The 21,358-nt window shown below is 35.2% G+C and overlaps 1 protein-coding gene across 1 annotated transcript in view; it reads right to left on the bottom strand.

Annotated features, from left to right (window-relative positions):
* Positions 1-21,358, bottom strand: part of CNTLN (centlein) — a 269,496-nt gene that overhangs the window by 60,622 nt on the left and 187,516 nt on the right. Inside the window, exons 17-18 of the mRNA XM_058672438.1 lie at positions 19,185-19,260; positions 18,875-19,098 (exon numbers count right to left, since the gene is read on the bottom strand). Coding sequence (XP_058528421.1) covers positions 18,875-19,098; positions 19,185-19,260 — 300 coding nt within the window. The remainder of the gene's footprint in view (positions 1-18,874; positions 19,099-19,184; positions 19,261-21,358) is intronic.

The raw sequence follows: 21,358 nt of genomic DNA on the forward strand, positions 1-21,358 counted from the left end.
TGGCTGTTGCAGCCATTTGGGAAGTGAACCAGTACATGGAAGATCATTCTTTCCATAAACCTAATCTGTCTTTCCAATAAAAGTAAGTAAATCATGATTTAAAAAAGAAAGAAAGAAAGTACTGTTTTGAGTTCCAGAAACACCACGTTCTATTGCTCCCCTCTCATGTTTCATGGAAAGTTGTGGAGGATGACCTGAGTGCTTGCTTGGATCTCTGCTCACCATATGGGAGACCAGGCTGGAGTCCCCAGCCCATTGGTGCCGGCAGCTGACGAGTGAACCACTAAATAGAACATGTTTCTCTTCTTTTGTTTTACTTTGTTTTCATTAAATAAATATAATAAATACTTAAATATAAAAGCTATGTCACTTTACCTTGCCTAGTGGTGTGCTAAGTTTCCATCTTTCCTATAACCTTATCAATATTTTCTAATATTTGTCAATTTATTAGCCTCAGTGATTCAGGTTTGGGGTTTATTAATGACATCTGCTATATTTTTGGTTTTAATATATTTTAAAATTTATATCCTTAATCTTATTATTTCTTATTATTTCTGGGTGTGTTATTTCAGGGTGCTATAGTAAATGGACATTAACTAGGTAGCTTACATGACAAAGTCCCAAAGCCAAAGTACTCACAGATCTATGGTCTATCGGGAGGCCCTTAATATGTAGATGGATGCTCTTATTGCATCTTACCCTGGCAGAGGGTAAAGGGATATCCTATGTCTTCCTATTTTGAAACAGCCTTCCCTCACAGGGACTCCAATGGCATCAAATAATCTAGCCCGTACTTATCTTCTAAAGAGCCCACCTCTAAACACTACCACATTTAGGGTTATGAAATCTAGAAGGGCACAAATATTCAGTCTACAACATTGAATTTCTTTCATTTCTCATTCTTAAATAGAATGTTTAAATCTGCAATTTTCAGGCTGCATACAGTTCTAAATAGGAGTAATTAATGATCTAAGTTTCTATTAGTGTACCAACTTACTTGCATACTACAAATTGATAGGCATGATTTCATTTTCATCCAATTTGAAGTGTTTTTCATTTACATTTTCTGACACATTAAATTATTGAGCACTACTTTCATAAATTTACCTCACATATTTAAAAATTTTTTTAAATTATCCCTAATTTTACTCACGTTAGATGATATTTCTTAAATGATGTCAATTTTTTGAAATTGTGTGGAGCAGTTGTGTTATCTAATTATGGGAACATTTTCAGCAAGTATTCAGAGGACAATGTGTTATTGCCCTGTCAAAATAATGTTTTTTGTCAGATTTATTTTAAAAGTGTTGAAATTATCAGTATTTTTAGCATTTATTTGGGGTATATTTAGATGTTCTCATTTTACAAGTTCACTATTTACCTTAAATATATGCATATCTAATTCCCATATTTAATTATACATTCCTATTACATAGTTGATTCCCATTGACTAATTCAAACCATTGTAATTGGCATAGATGATCATTCCATTTTGAAATACTTTTATTATTTTTCTTTTTGGATAAACACATTTTCTAGGTTTTCTTTTTCCATAATTGGCCCCTTTATCTCTGGTCCTTTCTTCACTCTCAGTTCTCCTCAGCCAGATTCCTGCTAAATACCACTTTAATAATTTTGCCTCAAAGTTCTCATGACCAATTTAGCCTATTATTTGAAATTTTTAACTCAGATCCTAACACTTACTTGACAACTCCACTTGAAGATACAAAGATAAGTCATCAATGATTTTAGCTCATCTATTATTCTTTCTTTTTTTTGCAAGCATTAGTGTGCATTTAAAATCAAATTTCTTATATTTTATTCAATATTATTGGTGTTTTCTAACCACAATATTTAATTCAATTAACATAGTCTTTTTATCAACTTCCCAGTCATGTAATTCAATTGAAAGCCACAGTTTTGTTTCATGAATATCTATTTCCTATGAACAATCTGAAGACTTCATGTATATCTCACAATTTTCTTGTATTGTGTTATATATACCCTACTCTCACATTCACATAAATATCTTTTACATTGGACAAGGATCATGGCAGAAAATTGAATTTTATAGTGTTTCACATGTGTTAAATGCCTTAAACCAAACTGAACTGTATCAAATACAAACATATTGGCCTCTGTGCAAAATAATATTCTAGTAGTTGAATGTCATTGCAATCCAACAGTGAGCAAGTGCTATAATTTGTCACTTGTAGGCATGTTGATATTTTAATGAGATATGTCTACTTGAAATTTTATTGTTGCAATGAACACACTACTAGCAATATAATACTTTGAAATATATTCTAACACTGCTTCATCATAAACAGAAGAATCATCCAACTTATGGTATTTAAGTCATATTTTTCTAATTTTGTATGTATGTGTGTGTGTGTGTGTGTTTTAACCTCAGAAGTGAATCTGAAAACAGAATAAGAAGTTTGATTTTATAGTACATTGTATTCTAAGTGATAATAGTTTTTTGCAAAGTCTGATATTGGACACAGACATTCTGTTAACAAATATCACTTGGTTCATCTAGAAGATAGGACGTAGGAATAAGACAGTCACGTCCAATTCCACACGGATTCTCAGCACAGATCATGGGTTTTGCACAGTTTACCTTGCGAACATGATCCAAGTGACATTTCACAAATTCCTGGATAAATGTTGCTACACTCTGCTAGGAGAAAGACAGGCTATGTCATGCACAGATCAATAATCGCACTGTGTTTCATCAGCCTCAAAATCAAAAGTGCTTCATCTGGCAAAAGCCATGGCCCTGGAGAATCTGACATATAAACTGAATACCCTACGAGGAATGTGCACTGCACGAACTACTGGGGTAAAATGAAATAAAACGCTGGAGATTAGAAATGAAGTACAATAAGAAAGTAGCTAGTGCTTTATTATTACTTGAGGTATAAAAACAGACCACAAAAATGGAAATGAGCCTAATTTCAAATACTTCAATTCATGACAGAGGAAAAAAACTGGTTTCAGAACACTTTAACACATCTAATCTTTTGGATAAGAATTATGTCAATAAATACCAATCAAAGCTAAATGTGAGAATAGTATACAATAATAATCACACAAATTTAAATAAATGAAACTTGCTTATGCAATTTCACAAAATATGGCTCTTTTAGCAGTGAAGGACGTATTAGAAGATTCTTCAGAATTAGTCATCTGTGTGCTCAATGTTTATATAGAAGATTAGCCTACATACCTAAGGCTTTTTAAAAATGGGCCATGCTCTGTTGTTTTTAAATCCTGGTCCTAATCCTGATCCTGATAACCTGGCAGAAGCCTTTTGTTTGAGGTGTGATTAAACAAATTAAAGATAACTGGTTAGTGCAATTGGACCACAGATGATACAAACTTAAAAAAATCCAAATCCTAAAAAGAAAACTTCTTTATTTAAGGTTGTTGTTGAAAAAAAAAAAAAAACCCAAGAACAAAATAAACTGTTGGAGTATTTAGTTGTGTCTGACTTAGAACACAGGGAAATCAAAATTTCATTAAGAAATCAGGAAAGATGATGATGTTTAGTCATAAAATAAACAGTAGTGTACATTGATAACATTGATGGTATATTTGAATTCTAGGATCATTTAGACACGCTACAGTTGAGGACTTAAGGCGAAGGTGAATCAAAGGTTATTAGACAGCACTAGTCAAGGATCAGAGTATGATTCTCCAGGCCACATTTTGTAAAGCATACCTTTTCAAACTCTCAGAAATAGCCACACCTCCTTTAATGAAAACAAAACACTAGGTCTATTTAGACAGTGATGTCTTTATGCAGAGAAATACCCTTTCGTAGAGACACAAAAGAATCACTCTTCCTTTAGAAAACATACGGCCATTATGCAAACTAAGATTCAGAGAATTAAGGTAAAATAAGTAAGTGAAGGCAGTCTTGTATCCACAGCAAGAATTGGTATGCTTCATTCTCTTTTAAAGTCTCATGCTACTAACATTACAAACCTTTAAGTCAAATCCATACACTCCAAAACATTCATGACACTATAAAACCCATTAACTGGTTTGTCAATTTTCTAATTCAGCTCCTTCAGTGACATCAATACCTTCAATTCCTCACTGAATGAAATCAGTAATTAAATCAATCTTTAGCAAGTCATTGAAAACACATTATAACTTCAATTGTGACAGAATCTATGAAGGCTATCAAGGTATAGTATATGTTTTTTTGCCCCTGAGAAACTTATTACCTATCACATGTGAGAGAATTAGCAAATGTTAAGCTTGAAAACTATTAGCTTTGGGCATGGAAGTTAACATGCTGCATCTCATATCAGAGCGTCTCAGGTTAAATTACTGATAAGGTACAGACTGGGTGCAGCAAGTGCTGGTAAAAATACAGCCACCCACGGAAGAGACCCCATTTGTGTCCCTGGGTCTCAGTTTTGGTCTAGTTTTGTCCTTGCTGTTGTAGGGAGTGCATGAATGAATCCGTGGATGGGAGACCTCTATCTCTTTCTTTCCATTTCTATGACTTTCAAATGAATACATTTTTAAAAAGACATTCAATGTGGAATTTATAAAAAAGGAAGCTTAGAAATACACACAATTTGTGAAAAAAAATACACAGATTACAGAATTGAGATCAAGAGGATCTTGGAACCTGATCTTGGGCAATTTATTTCACTTCTTTGAAACTGAGTCATAATATTATATATAATATGAAAACAGCATATTCCTTATAAGGTTATATTTGTCAATAGAAAAACAAAACTAAAATGTGTAGAAAATAAGTCCAACAGTCAATGAACAAGTGCAAGTAGACATTGTTCTGTGAACCACATAGAAGAGGTTCTGAAATAGCAGAAGTTCTAACTTACTAGAGCTGTGACCGAACATGTTGCAATCCTTTCTGCCTCAGGCCCCCTACTTGTGTAACGTCAGTATAGTGTCTACCCCATGATGTGGAAAGTTGTTACAACAGTACCTGACATTAGTTTGGCATCCTCAAAAAATTCATAGAAAGTACACTTATGAACAAAGTACATGGATTTGAAAAAGCTCACACATAAATAATGTTACCTTGTGATTCCATTTCCATGAATTTTTTCAAGTCCACTTAGAAGTGTACATGAAATAAAAGTTAATATTATTTCTGTCAAGAACATATGAAATAAAATTTGAAAAAAATACATGCATCAGCACAGATAAAAATGACAGGATTTTATATAAGGGGAGAATGTTTATCATGACATAGAAGTTCTGTGTGGGGAAACAAAACATGATTTGAAAACACCTAGACTGTCTTGAACATTGGCTGAAAAGTTTGGCTCTGAAGTAGTGATAATTGTGGACTTACTACAGGCCCATGATTAAATTAAAAACTAGTATGCTTGTCCTGGTAGTGGTATATAAAAAGAAATAAAGAAGGTACTAGAGAAACCAAAGGAATTATTATTATAGTATTCAAGGTCAAAGAGATAATTAAATACATATTGGTGTTAGGGAAATGGGAGGGAAAAACAATTGGAGTTGGCTGTATATTTGGTTTAAGCTTCAAAAATAGAGAAGAGTCAAAGATGTTTTTGAGGTATCAATCTGAAAGATCACAGTGTGGGGAAATTTAGTTTGAAATATGATGAATCTGTGGTCATGGAAAACCAAATTAAATCAAATGAAAGTGTCTTCTTAAAATTACTCAAAAGGCATGGATGCATGTGTTGTTTTATGGATGACTTAAAAAATAAGTAAAAATTGCAGGGGAGGGAATAGTTGCACTTACAATTGAGCAAAAATAACAGAAGTTTAAAATGGAACTCTGAATAGCATACACATATGAAACAAAAATGAGTCACCAGATATAACAGGCTCAGAAAAAAGGATAATGGTGAATGCACTCTACTTTTTTAAATAAATTTTAACTGAAAAAGTATTTATAAAAGTATAGTATGAGCACTACAGAACACTCAAAGGTACTTAAAACATAGTTCCTATTTCTAAATTGCTTTAAAGTGTTTATAATGTAAAGTACAAGTAGGTATCACAAGAGGAGAACAGACCCCCATTTGGACAAGAAAGAATACACACACACACACACACACACACACACACACACACACGTCCTCTAATCTAGAAGTATATCCAGCAGTCCTTTATTTTTTTAAAGATTTATTTATTTTTATCAGAAAGGCAGGTATACCTACAGGAGGAGAGATAGAAGGGAAGATCTTCCGTCTGATGATTCACTCCCAAAGTGGCTGCAACGGCTGGAGTTGAAGCCAGGAGCCAGATGTTACATTCAGATCTCCCATGTGGGTGCAGGGTCCCAAGGCTTCGGGCCATCCTCAACTGCTTTCCCAGGCCACAAGCACGGAGCTGGATAGGAAGCAAGTCCTCTGGGACACAAATGGTGCCCATATGGGATCCCCGCGCTTGCAAGGTCAGGACTTTCAGCCGCTAGGCTACCGTGCCAGGCCCCAACATTTCTTTTTATGAAAACATTAACTTTAGGGCCCAACACGATATAGTCTAGTGTGGCTAAATTCTCATCTTGTAGGGACTAGGATCCTGTATGGTGCCAGTTTGTTTCCCGGATGCTCTGGGCATTGCAGAAACTTTGGGAGTGAACCAGTGGATGGAAGGTCTTTCTGTCTCTCCTTCGCTCTGTAAATTTGATGTTGCAATAGAAATGAATAAAACTTTAAAAATATATATTTGTTATTTTTTGAAAGGCAGAGTGATGAGGAGGTAGAGACACAGAAGAAGACATATTCTGTCCATTGGGGTACTTCCCAAAGAGCTGCAACAGTTAGGGCAGGTCAATCTAAAGCCATGAGGCTGGAACTCCATCTGGGTTTCCCACACAGGTAGTAGGAGCTCAAGCATTTGGCCCATTTTCCCATGCTTTCCCACATGCAATAGCAGGGAACTGGACTGGAAGTGGAGCCGTGGAGTTTTGAATTGGTTCTATCACTGGATGCCGGAGTTGCAGATGGAAGCTTAACTCAGTAACATATCACACCACCTGGGCAGCAGGGTTGGCACCTTGACAGAATTAGGTGGGAAGCGTGCCATTAAAGATGGACCCCATCTTTTATTTCATTCATTGCTTCTCATTGTCCAATATGTACTTTACTTTCATACTTCACAATTTCTCTCTGAATATTTTTAAAACAATCTTAAGAGTCATTGTGGTAGTTGACAATCTTTAAATCAAAGCTGGAAAGGGATTACTTTGGAGAAGTTGTCTTTACCTTCCCAGTGGCTACACTGGAATATAAAAGTAGTATAAAGGTAAATTTATAGAAAGAATAAAACTCTGAAGGCATTATAAGAACAGTGAAAATCTTCTCTAAGAATTATAGGTCAGATGAGTTAAAAATGAGACTTTCTCGTTGAAGAGATTTCTGAGAAACAAACAAAACCAAAGAATATTCTCAGTAGAACTCTTGGCACAGAAATCTAGAAATGAGGCAGAAAGTGGATAGAAACAAGTCATAAGACATTAATCATTTAAAGATAGACTCTGTAGCAAATCAGACTGAGATATTCTCCACAGAAAACAGAAGGCATTATTTTTCACAACTTGTTGAAGAAATTAAAATTTAGACTATTAAGAAAATCTACTTAAAACAAAGAAAAATATTTGAAGTGACTATAGGGAAAGAATAAATTATTTATAGAGATATCTCAACTGAAATGACAGTGAAATTCTCATTTAAAACTACAGAGGCCAAAAAGGAAGTGGCACCTTTTTCCAAAAACACTAATTGACTTTCAAAAATAATACTAAAAGAACTATTGGCTACAAATTCTACATCCTACAAAAATAAATATTAAAACATTCTCTGAAGGAAAATGAAAATTTTCCACTAATATGCCCTTTAACAATGGTTAAAATAAGTTTTCTAAACAAAAAACATAGCATAATGAGATTTATAATTTCAGACATGAAAGAGTATTAGAAGGCATAAAATTAGAGCTAAGATATTTGAAAGTACTTAGAATGTCATAGAAAAATGGATTTAAAACATTAATTTTCGAATCCACACACATTTTTAAAGATCTCTCCATACATACAGATTTCAAAAATTTTAGCATCAAAGAAAATTTATCTTTTAGTTTTATTTTACAAAGGTTTTGAAGCACCTGTGTGATAGGAATTCTGATTGTGAGTTTCTTACATCATATATTTGATGGCTGGAACAATCTTTATAACACCATCTGATATAGTTTCTAATTTATGTAGCAGAAATGGAGAAGAGTTATATTTAAATGCTGAGAGAGTGAAAGTAAAAACAAGTATTTGTGAACCAAATTTTGGAAGTCACATCATTATATGTTAAATCCAATTTTGAAAAACACAAATATATATATGCATATACTTTAAAGACTACTTTGTAAAATAAGTCAGACTTTTTTAATTTCCTAAAGTTTACTACCAAGATTATAAGAAAGAAGACTCTACAGTTAAAATGTAATGTTCACATTTTAGACCAAAAATTTACTGTAAAACTTGGATTATTACTGTGAGTCTAACAATCTATTTGTCTGAAAGTACACTACATATAGAAGGGCATATAACATTTAGAGTCAGAATACTAACATTTGAGCAACATACCTATAACATACCAAGGAACAAATGCATACATGCTCACTAAACTCTTCAGACCTCAACTGAATTTTGTTTGTTTTTTTACAATGAAAACAAAAAGTATGTCACAAGTTTGTCATGAAATCTACAAAAATACATAATTATCTTATAAATATTTCTATTTAAGTATAACCTAATTTCATTAATGAAAAAATAATAAGCGCTCCAACTTTTGGTATGATTCATGGCAGCAGAAACATTCACTACGTATACAAACTTGCTGGAATTAATCACTGTAACATGGAAATATTTTACATTTTAAGAGATGTAAAAGTTCAATGAATGAATGCCTAGGAACATATCCTATAAACACACAGTAAGCATGGAGATGGTTCTGTTCTATTATTGTCATTACAGTCTGTCTAGAGTAACTTTTTCTTATTAATATTCATTCTCTTTATTCCATAGTGCAAGGTAATGTACTTGCAAACTTTAAGAGTGTGACAGGAATACTAATCTACCTGAAAATGATTCTTTCTATTTTGCACAATTCTTTACCCTCTGGACCTTTCATTTTAATTATACTTTATATCACTGCATATTTATTTATTTAATGTCTTGCTGGAAATGAGCTCAAAGAGAGTAAACCACGCACATGCAAGATACCAAAGAAACACTTGATAAATGAAGCAATGCTTGTAAGAGGTTACTAAAGAGCCAAATGGGGAACACAGAATACTCTTCCCCACATCAGGGTCTCTTACGGCGTCATCAAATGACCGTTCCCTCATCACCAGATGCCAATGTGGTTTGACAGCAAAGAGTGCCCCTCTTCCTTTCCCTCCCTGTGGACACGGGAGGAAAAAAAACTGTCCCATCCACCTTCCTCCATCCCTCAACCCTCACTGTCCTAATCAGAGACCCACATGGGTGTGCATCCTTCACAACCATGTAAAAAATAAAACAATCACATAAAATAAAATTGGAACAATATTGGAATATAATGCCTACATGGATCAGTATGATTTTTGTCTTTTTAAAGTAATATAATTTTGAATAATTTAGGAACCAACAACTGGAAATTCAGCTCCAGACATACAGTGTATGATACAAGTAGTGACCTTTTCATCACCACATGTGTTCAGTCCTGAGCACCAAGTTTGACAGTTTATCCAGTTAAAGATTTTAAAACATGATCCCTAAAGACTGGTAATCTGACAGAATATACAACCTGAAATCCTTTCTTATCACATAGAAATTCTAAATACTATATAATATCAAATGTTCTTCTCAGTGTGTAACTGACATTCTGAGAAAGAAAGAAAAAAAAAAAAAGGCGGGGAGAGGGGATATCCCAGTGCTGGCTCACAGACTGAATTATAATGGAAAGTATGATAGCACTCACAGTGCGGGAATCACCAGTGTCAATGGCCTGGGAACTGTGGGAACAAGAGCTGAAACGTTAACAATAAAAGCTGGGCAGTTCTTGGACGTGTTAGAGCTTCTTCAGTCAAAGGATAGACCAAAGATTGGTAATGGTAGATCCTCAGCAAGTGTGTTTATGCCATGTCTGTGTGGTGACAGACACATAGGGAGAGCTAGCTAGTCAGATTTAAGGAACACTTTAAATACATTTTCCCCCTAGGCTCCATGCCTATTCATCTGGCACTGTGATGAGTATGTTAGTTTTAATAATATCTGAATTTCTTATCTACCATTTACAACAAAATGTCAGATTACCATTTTGTGAAATAAGCCAGTCACAAAAGGACAAATACCATGTTCTCTTTGATATTAGCCAACCTTCATGCAAAAACATGTTAAGTAGATATATAGGTAAACATGTATATAAACATATTCTCACAGAGTAACTATAAAATGGAGATTAGCATATCGGGACGAGAAGACACATTGCAGTATATATCTCTGCTAGGTAATAAATGGAGGACTCCCAATGAAAACTGTCAAATGTACTTTCACAATAGGATACTAGATTATCTACCATTGTCTAAACCTACAATGCCATGTCTCTAAATAGCACAATGTTGAATTGTGACTGTTGCTGAAGGACTACACCATCATAACAATATGGGGAAAGTGGGGAGATGGTATGGGGAGGATCGTTATGCCTACGGAACCGAATCATGAAAAAAAGATGATGATAGATCAGCAGGTGCTGAGATTGAGAGTGGGACTGGGGATTCGTTATGTAAATCGGAAGGGTCTTACTGGGATGACGGAAGTGCTCTGAAACTGTATGATGGTGACTCCACTCAGTAAATGTACTAAAAATCAATGTATTGTGAATCTAAATGAATGAAGTAACAGTAACTTATTAATGTTTTTAAATTAGAGGAATTATTAAAAGAATAATATTTAACCCATAAAAATAATATCTGAATTTCCTTTGGGGTCCTTCCCAAGAAAGATAGTGCACACTTAGAGTCAAACAGATATGGTCCTGTTCACTGGAATCCAAGAAGTTTGACAACATTCCTTTTTTCTGTTCTGTTCCTGTATTTCTCAATCCCTGCTAGCAGTGTTTCTTGTGATGTAATACAATCTACCCCTGTCTTGTTGACAAAGCAGATTACATCCATGGCTCAAACTCACAAGCTTCCTTAAATGATTGGCCACAAACCTAATGCTGCCTTCATAATTATCTTTCTCATTATTTGTAGTATTTTCCAAAAATTCCAAGTCTGTATAGTTTATTTTTTAGTATTTTTCCTAAATTCATCTCTCTTCTTTCTCATTTCATATAACTAATTTAAAGGAATAAAGTCACTCCTTCAATATATTGCTTAGAAATCTCAACTGCATATCCAAATCATCATTCACAAATTTACCTTCCATGAAATACCGGCACAAATTCAACAGAAAAAGATTTTTTCCACATTATCACAATGGTTGTTTTTCCTCTTATTTCTGATGACATATTTCTCATAATCAGTCAAAACCTATGCAGAATTTCCCTTAATATTGGTATTTCTAGCATGTCACTAAATTTTTCTGACCTCTACCACATGGCTGGTACCAAAGTCTGAATTAGTTTCTTAAAAAGACTGAGGTTCTAAATAGAGATTAATGTTCTCACAGAAATCCAGATTAGGGCACCGGCTTGTTTGGGTTCTGGGTGAAAGCTCTCTGGCTTAGATGTTGGCCTTCTCAGGGTGTGTAGATATGGCAGAGAGAAAAGGTTCTGGTTCTCCAAAGGACATCAATCCCATCACAAGGGCCCAGTCCACACACTCTCATTTAAATTCAATCAGCTCCCAAAGGTCCCAGATTCCGATACCACCACTTTATTAGATCTTTAACATACAAAGTTTGGGAGAATACAATACAATCTGCAGTAATAATAATATCTCTTAGAACATTTTTTGTTGTTTAAACAAATTGATACTAGAATTAATGTTTCACATACAAATATATGTAAAGTTTTAGTCTGACTTTTCTAAGCATGAATTATTTCAGGAAATATTTCAGAAAATAAATTTCACAGTGTACAAAATGTCTTCAAAATTTCCATGTGATATCCATCAGTTGAATTTTGCACAAAATGATTTTTCTAAAAAGTATGGGTAAATTGGCACTTTCTGGAGGTGATCCTGTTTGGATGTATATAATGGCAATTATGTGACCATGAGGAAGATTTACTGTTATAGTGTATGTAAGTAGTACTATTGGAATATAAGCAAATGATTTTTACATCCCATAATTATTACCATTTGAGACTAATTCTTACATGGTTCAGATGACTTCTGAGTAAAATCTTTAGGTCAAAGAACTGAGTATTCAAACAGAAGAAACTGATCAATAGCCTTTTCTCCACACTATTCCACATAGTCTTGGTGTTTAACTTTTGCAATAGATTTTAACATGCTGAGACAAGAAAAACTGTTGGTTTTATTAGCAACTAATTTTAAGAAAAATCAGAATGACAGATTCGTGACTGGTGTTGAAGGACTATTGTAATAAAGAGGAAAGCAGTGAGGGAGGAGGGAATGGGGAGGTAAACTGGGCCTGAGCCAAGGAACTGTATCCTGGAAAATAAAGATTAAAAAAAACTGGAAATAAACAAATAAATTTAAAAAAAAAGAGTTCATTCTAAATGTATTGTACATTTGTTTAATAGTGAGTGAAATCAATGCTTTGGTTAATAAGTTCTTTTAACACACATGAGTTTTGTTAGAGTATTTTGCCAATAATGAGACACTGTGTTGCTGGTAATATCAATGTAGTTATTACTACAGGTGTAAATACCACTAGTAATTCATAAACTTTGATGTGTAGTGGGGAAGCAGTGGGTTAGCTGCCATTTGGGATACCTGACTACTGTATCCAAGTGCCTAGTACCAAGTCTTGCTCAACCCAGGAGGCATCTGATGGCAGCTCCAGTGTTCATCTCCTGTCACCCTCTGCAACGAGCCTGATGGACTTCTGGGCTCCTGGCATTAGCCCAGCCCTCCCTTACACCTGGGAATGGACTAGCAAAAAAGAAGATTCCTTCTCTCTCTTACTGTCCCGTTTCTATGTTTGAAGTAGATTAAGAGCAAATAAAAAAATCACTGAAAATTCCATGACTTACCAATTTAAAGTGTAACAAGTCAATAATTTTTATGTATTCACATATATATGAAACTATTACAATTTTATATTTTGATCTTTTTACAACTAGCATGGAAGTCTTCAAACATCTTAATATAGACATGATATGGCCCAGCCACCCCGCTCCCGGGAGTATATCCAAAGGAAATGAAATTAGCATATCAAAGAGTTACCAATATTTCCATATTTATTGCAGCTCAATTCACTATAGCTAGGATATGCAATCAACCTATAAGACCATCAGCTGATACCTGAACAAAGAAAATGTGGTAAATGATTATTATGGAGTATTACTCAACCATAAAAAGAATGAAATCCTATCTTTTTATGTAGCATTAAGCCTGTGACTATAAAGCAAAACAAAAATATATTGTTGCAAAAATTTTTTACAAGAAATAAAATCCTTAGGATTTTAACTATGAAATGCATAAAATCTCTTCTCTTTATATTAATAGAAAAATTTTAAAAACACTTTGAAAAGAAATCCACATACTTCATCAATCACCAGCAAATTCACCTCTCCTTGAAGTTCCCGTATAACCACGAATCTAACTTCTGCTTTTATACATTTTTCTATACTGTTTTTTTCTCATAATAGTACTCTGTGATCAGCTTCTTTCACACAGTATAATGTTTTCAAGATTAAATCTGTGTTGTAGCATGTATTAATTTTTTGCTCCTTTTTAGGGTTGAATAATATTTCATTGCATCTATTTGTGATACTTTGCTTACCCACTCACCAATCAAGGGATTTAAAATGATTTCCACTTGTGTGCTATTAGCAATAATGCTTCTATGAACAAAGCTGCCTCATCAATTACACCCAGCTCTATGACCAGCTCATGTGACTGACAGATCCCCAGGATCGTATCACAGCCTCCCAAAACTTAGGGATATCTTTATTAGGATTTCCTTTTAAGCTATTTGATTAACACTGCTTGGCCTAAACTGTCATCTATACCTTCAGATACCTGAAGTTTAAACACTGACTTCTAATTGATTATGATACCACACTCAAGCCATGTCCTAGGATGAAGGTTATACATCCTGAAAGAGATCAGTCATCTTTTTAACTGAGCTCTTCCAGGAAATGACCAGAGGTTACAAATGACAATTATTTCGGAATGTGTCTTGGAAAGAGCTCCCTTCTGCTGCTCTGGTAATTGCCAGGCTGCTAAGGGAATGAGGACTATTATTTCTCCAGGCTACCATTGAGATGGAGAATGGGAAATGAAATGAAGTTTTTTTATGTCACAAGACTTGTCATTCTTACAGAGACTCAGCTGTTTTTCTTGGAGGGTTTGGGGTGAGGCTAGATACCTCCAAGGCTCAGGTTATTTTTCAGAGCTATAGAAGAAGCACAAGTGTTCCTCAATATGATTAGAAAGATCTTAATAAAAATAGCTTCATAATTTCATGTATTTTATTTGAGCTTCATATTTTTGAAGCAGAATTGATGCTTTAGAAAAAAAAAACAGTGTGGTTTCTTTGAGCCATTAATTAATACCTCTAGAGATTTTATATTAACCCTTACAAGATTAGATTCTGCTCCTAGTGGTATAAAAATACCAATTCCCGATCACTTTTTTTTTTTTGCAGTTTTTACAATGACTCCACAAAGAGGCAAATTTTCAAAATTCCTACATTCATGCTGTTTCATTCTACATCAAGAATGAACTTTAAATTAATGGCAAATGAAAGACATAAAATGCTATATACTATATGATTTCATTTATATGATATGTATAGAATAGCTAAGCCAAGAAAGAAAGAATGAAATTGTTGGTGTTTTCCTAAGACTACGGGCAGTAGAGAAAAAAAGGGAGGGCAACTTGCTTTATTTTTTATTTAAGACTTATTTATTTAAAAGAGCAACAGACAGAGGGGGTGAGAGATAGATATCTTCCATTCATTGGTTCACTTTCTAAATGCCTCCAACAGCCGGGTCTGTGTCAGGCTGAAGTTAGGGGCCAGAAGCTGCAACTCAAATGTGGGTGGCAGGAGCCAAAGTACTTGGGCCATTTTTGTGGTTTTGTCAGGCACATTAGGAGGCAGTAGGATAGGACATGGTTAGTCCATACTGAACCAGCACTCTGACACAAGATATTAGTGTCACAAGTAGCAACTTAGGCCACTACGTCTAATATTGGCCCAAGAAGAGTCTTTTGGAGGTGAAAAAATGTAAATGAAAGCTAGAGATGTTTTCTGAACTCCAAGAATATAGCAAAAATCACTGAATTAAATACCTTAAATGAGAGACTTACATGTAAATTATATCTCAACAAAGCCATAATAAATATTTTAATACTCAAGTGAGCAATTAATACAAGAAAATAAATGAATATGAGCTGAAATTCACTATTTGCCAACTAAACTTAAAGAGAACTGGAATACTCAACCTAACAACAATAGAATATGCATTATTTTCCAATGCACACAGAATCTCCTCCAAGGATAACACGTTAGGCTACAAAGTAATTTAAAAACTGTCTTCATAGAAACTATGTGCTCTGACAATAGCAGCAAGAAATTAGCAAGCAATGACCTGAAGAGATCCAGAAAATTCACAAATATGTAAAAATTAGAAATGAGTCAAAGGAAAAATTACACTACAATTTGAGAATACTGTATCAAATTTATAGGATATACAGCTAACAGGATGCCCAGAGGCAAATTTGTACTTTTGAACGTTTTACTGAAAACAGAAAGGATCCTAAATCAGTAATATAAACAAACACCTTGACAGAAAATGAAGAACAAAAAATGACAAAAGTATAAGCATAAAATAACAAGGATCATAATAAATCGTACAACAGAAATAAAAAAAATAATTGCAATAAAAGATGAAAGGCAAAAAAGCAAAATGTTGGTTCCTTAAAGACAGCAACAGTGGTGTGGTAGCTAAGAAATCCACATCCCACATCCAAGTGTCTGGGTTTGATTTTTAATTATGACTCCTGAATACAACTTCCTGCTGACGGAGATTCTGGGAGGCAGCAGAAATAACTGGAATGATTGGGTTCTTACCTACCAGGAGGTAGGTCTAAATTGCATTCCCGACTCATGGCTCTAGCACTAGCAATTATGGACATCTGAGGAGTGAACAAGCAGATGAGATCTCTATGCCCATGTGTCTCTCAAAAAACAGATAAAAATCAACAAAACTGACAAATTTTTTGGTGGACAGAACAAGAAATGGAAGAGAGATCAATATTACTAAAATTAGGATTAAAGAAGGAAGCTTTACTATATGCTTGACAATAATATTATCAGTGAATAACACTGTTAAAGTTGCAATGCTCTTCAAATTAAACTACAAATTCAATGTAATCTCTACCAAAAACTAAACTGGCTTTTTGAAGAAATCGACAATCTGACCTCAAATAAATGCTGAATCATGCCAAAATAATCTTGAAAAAGACTACAGCTTCAACACTCACACCTCTCAATTTAAAAGCTCACTATGTACTTAACATGTATCATGAATGTTTCATTTTAAAATATGGAGAAAACAAATATCTGTATTTATGAACACTAAAGTCACTGATTTTCTGATGAGGACACACTATACAGTACGAGAATTATTTTCTCAATTTAAACATCTTTTTTAGAAATTCCAAACATCTAAATCTTTTCCAGTATAGGTATTGTATTAACTTCAGGATATAAAAATTTTTTATTAAAACTCTGCCCCTTCCTGTAAAGAAACAAACCTAAATAAGGCAACTAATGAAATAATTTATAATACAATCACAGGTCTTTAAGGAATAGAAGAATCTTAAGCACCAGTTTATATCATGATGTCAGCAACTGCACCCTTTGACAACATAATATTTTAAAAATCAAGTTGCACAAAATCAGTAAATTATGGTTATCGTGCGAAATAATGAGCAATAAATGGCAATTTAAAATCTTAAATTCTATATGTCTCATTGGTAGATCTATTAAAATTTAAGTTTAACATTATCAGGTATGGTTGAAGATATCAGAAAACTGACACTCTAACATTCCTATAGCAAGAGTGAAAACTGGCAGAACCAATTTGGAGAGCAATTTGGCCAACAATGAAAACGTCTAACTTATAATCCTTTAACAATTCTACATGTGTAAAAGCTGATATTTGAAAGGGCTGATGTTTAGTAATTTGGAGGAAGCCTCTTATGTCAGGTAAAGAGAAGAATACATTTTAAAAGGGCAATTCATTTTATCATCTGTACCAATCTCTCATACCCCATACCTCCTAATATCTACATTACAATTAGTCCTATGCCTCTGATTCAATGTCATATACCTCCTATTGTCTACACCACACTTAAAATTTCTCCTAAAAATATGGATTTCTTATTTGGCATCAAATATTGTACCATTAAAGCTGTGAGAAAGGCAGTAAGAATTGGTTAAAAAAAAAAAGGGAAAAAATGAGTGTCTTATACAGATTTTTAGTTTAATGTCTAATAAACTATTTTAATGTTTTCTCACTGTATATACAGTTTATGGAATCCCAACATATGTGACTTCCCCACCACTTTTGAAAACCATGTCTGATTCAAAGAGTTTTTGTAATAAATGTGGTCTTCTTTCTGACATTGCTATTTGTACCAAAAATACAATAACACAAAAACAGGTTGGGAATACACAGTTCATAATTTCATGGTGAGATTATTATGAAAGGCAGGTAGAAAAGGAAGGGTGGGAGAAAGAAGAAAAGGATGAAAAGTCACAGACAAAGAATTCACAGATGATATAAAAGGGAAACAGAAGTTCCAGCCAGTAAAATAAAAACAGGTTCATCAAATGCTTTCAGGGAATTGGATTCCCATATAGTGGCTGTGGTATCAGTGATTATTTCTAAATTCTAACAGAGTTCACTTGCATGTGGTGTGCCACTCTTAAGTTTTGGAAGGTAACATCTGTGAAATCCTCAAACTTTCAAGGTATGTAGGGATATATGAATGAGGCCAGGCCATGATTCTTACTAGTACAAGTGGTAGAACATTAACCCATTCCAATGAAAACACTGCGACACAGCATTTGAGTGAAAGTACTAGATGCTAGAATTACAGAATTTATGGGTAATTTAAAATTATCTGTGAGACTTCAAAGTTATTTTCTAATACAAATAAGTGAATTTGTGTGTCAAAAAAAAAAAAAAAAAACAGTGTTCCAAAAAAACAGTGTTCCAACAAATACAAATACTTTTAAGAATGGAGATTTATGAAATCTTTCCTCTGTCGTTTGCATGCAGATTGACTTATGACAACAAGAATAAGGCATAATTCATCTAAAATTGTTGTATAAAAGTTTAAGGACATAGTTAAACAGGCATAATTTATGGAACCAGATTTTCAAACTAATAATATAATATAATATAATATAATATAATATAATATAATATAATATATCCAAAAATGCTAAACACATGAGAAGAACTAAGTGAAAAAGACTGCTAAAAATGTGCTTTTTTTTAAATTTGGGGATTTCCTCCTTAATTTAGGTTGTTCCTTAAAAAAGAAATTTGATCATAAGCTAATAGTAATCCATTAACAGCACTTGGAGTTATTTTTTAACTTATAGATAATAGATATATCCAACACTTATAAATATGAATCAATTAGCATGCAAAACAAAACACTTTCTTCTATAGTATCTCCTATTATGATTCAAACTTAAATGATTCTGTACCTTGATTGTCTGTCTGCTCGTCTGAAATCGCTGTTCGGATACTTGCTGTTGATGAAGGAGTTTTTCATTGACCTCCTTATATTCTTTCACAGATAATTCTGCAGTTTTTCTGGCACTCAGAAGCATACTGTTTTGTTGTTGCAAAGATATAATTCGTTCTCGCAATAATATAATATTGCTGTTTGATTTCTGGGCAGCTATATTTTTGTACTTCTCTCTAGTGGCTATATAAAAATAATGTTGTAGATAACATTTTTTAAAACTGACTAAATTCAAGAAGACTTGTAGTTAGTTTTATTTCCATTCTTACCTCTAGTGTACACGGTTGCATATGGATTCCTCTGTATATTAACATTCTTCTTTTGCAAAGCTGGTTTTCTGGTGTTCTAGTAGTGAAATGAGAACATTACATTAATATTCAATAATGATATATAAAATTACATAGTAAGAAGTGCCTCACTACTTAAATTGTGTTATAAAAAGTTTCAATGGCACGATGACTCAATTAGCTAATCCTCTACCTGCAAGCACCAGCATCCCTTAGGGGAAAGTAGTGAGGGATGGCCTAAACAAGGCCTTGGGGCCCTACACCCATGTGAGAAACCTGGAAGAAGCTTTTGCCTCTTGGCTTCAGAGAGGCTCATTTTCAGCAACTGTGCCATTTGGGGAGTGAGCTAGTTAGTGCATGAAAGATCTTCTCTCTCCTCTACAAATCAGCCATTTCAATAAAAATAAATAAATCTTTTGTCAAAGGTTCCAAAAAAAACCCTTACTGATTTACACCAACAACTCACAGAAAACCTTATCATACTAAACAATTACAGGTAAAAACTCTACTCAAAAGAAATAGAAATTTAACCCTGAGACAATGTTTTTTCATTGGAATGCCAGATTTACAAAGAAAGAGAAAGATCTGTCCACTACTTCACTCCCCAAGTGGCCACAATGGCTGGAGTTCAGCTGATCTGAAGTCAGGAGGCAGGAGCTTCTTCCAGCTCTCACGTGGATGCAAAGTTCCAAGGCTCTGGGCCTTCCTTGACTACTTTCCCAGGCCACAAGCAGGGAGCTGGATGAGAAAGTGGAGCAGCCAGGACATAGACTGCGCCCATATGGGATACTGACACATGCAAGGCGAGGATTTAGCCACTAGGCTATTGCATTGGGCCCCAGAGACACTTTTAAAGATAGTTGATGGGTTATGCCATGTTGGGTTGGAGTAACAACTAGCACATGCAAGATTTGTGGCTCAGAATTAAGCCATGTCAGGGGGCAAAGAGGACACCCTGGCTGGACTGTGATTCTCAGTGTGAGAGCCAGAATGGGGGCAGGGAACTGGGCTGAACAGGACTACAGTATCCCTCGGCATGGGTGCAGACTGGGTCTGGGGTGGGCCAGACTGGGTTAGGTTCCAGCACTCACTGGTGCTTGCAAGAGCCAAAGTAGGTATTGGATAGGTAGGGCAAGGTCTCTGCACCCACAGAACCATGCAAGAGCTGAATTGGGGGTAGATCAGGCAGGGCTAGACTGTAGCATCCAACAATAAGAGCCGGAATGGGTGTGGGCTGGTTGGTCAAGGCCACTGTTGCTGCCAGGACAGAAGATGGCCAAGTCAGGCTGGGCCAAGAAACCACCAGTATATGCAAGATCTGCCACTGAGAGGTGACCTGATATAGGAGGTTTTAGAAATCTATTCCAGGCTGAGCTAAGCAACCAAATCCACTGTTGCATACAAAAGCCAGAGTAAGTGCAGGCTGGTTGGGCTTTGCCACAGTATCAACTAGCAGTTGCTAGTACTAGGGCAAATCTTATCAGGCTAGACTGTAGAACAACCTGGAAAGTACAAGATCTGGAGCTGGGATTGGGTCTAGTAGGGAAATTGTGGGCATTTCTCTGGTGGGCTGCAACTCCCAATGTTGAACGTAAGAACCAGCACTGGGGTTGGTTAGCCTGGATGGTCAGGCCTGGTCTGGCTGGATAGGCAGTGGCATCTGCCAACATGAGTATGCTGGATAGGCTGAGCTAGGTACACTGATGCATACTAGAGCCAAATGTGATGTAGGACAGACTCCACCCATTTGCTACACATACCGGCATGCACAGAAACTGGGACTGGAGGTGGTTCTGGTGGGGGTTATTGAAGGTTGCTCCGACTAGGCTGTAGTTCTTGCTGGTGTGTGTGACTGCCTAGAGGGTGTTGGGTAGGGTTAGGCTGCAGCATATATTGGTTTGTGTAGGAGATGGGGCTGGAGACAGAATTGATCAGGTGACCACAGCTACCACTGTGTGTGTGTAGGCTTATGTGGGTGACGGTGTGAGCCAGACCCCACACTGGCTGGCACAAACAGGAAGCAGAACTAGGGATCACTTCAGACCAGGTTTCGCCGGGAATCCCCCTCAACTGCACCACTGGGCTCAAAACTCAAACCATGGCGAAAATCACAGGCTCTATGGTTTGACCAAGAGGCATATGTATCAGAACTGGGT

This window comes from Ochotona princeps, chromosome 14 (assembly GCF_030435755.1).
Source record: "Ochotona princeps isolate mOchPri1 chromosome 14, mOchPri1.hap1, whole genome shotgun sequence".
In the NCBI taxonomy this organism is placed as follows: domain Eukaryota; kingdom Metazoa; phylum Chordata; class Mammalia; order Lagomorpha; family Ochotonidae; genus Ochotona; species Ochotona princeps.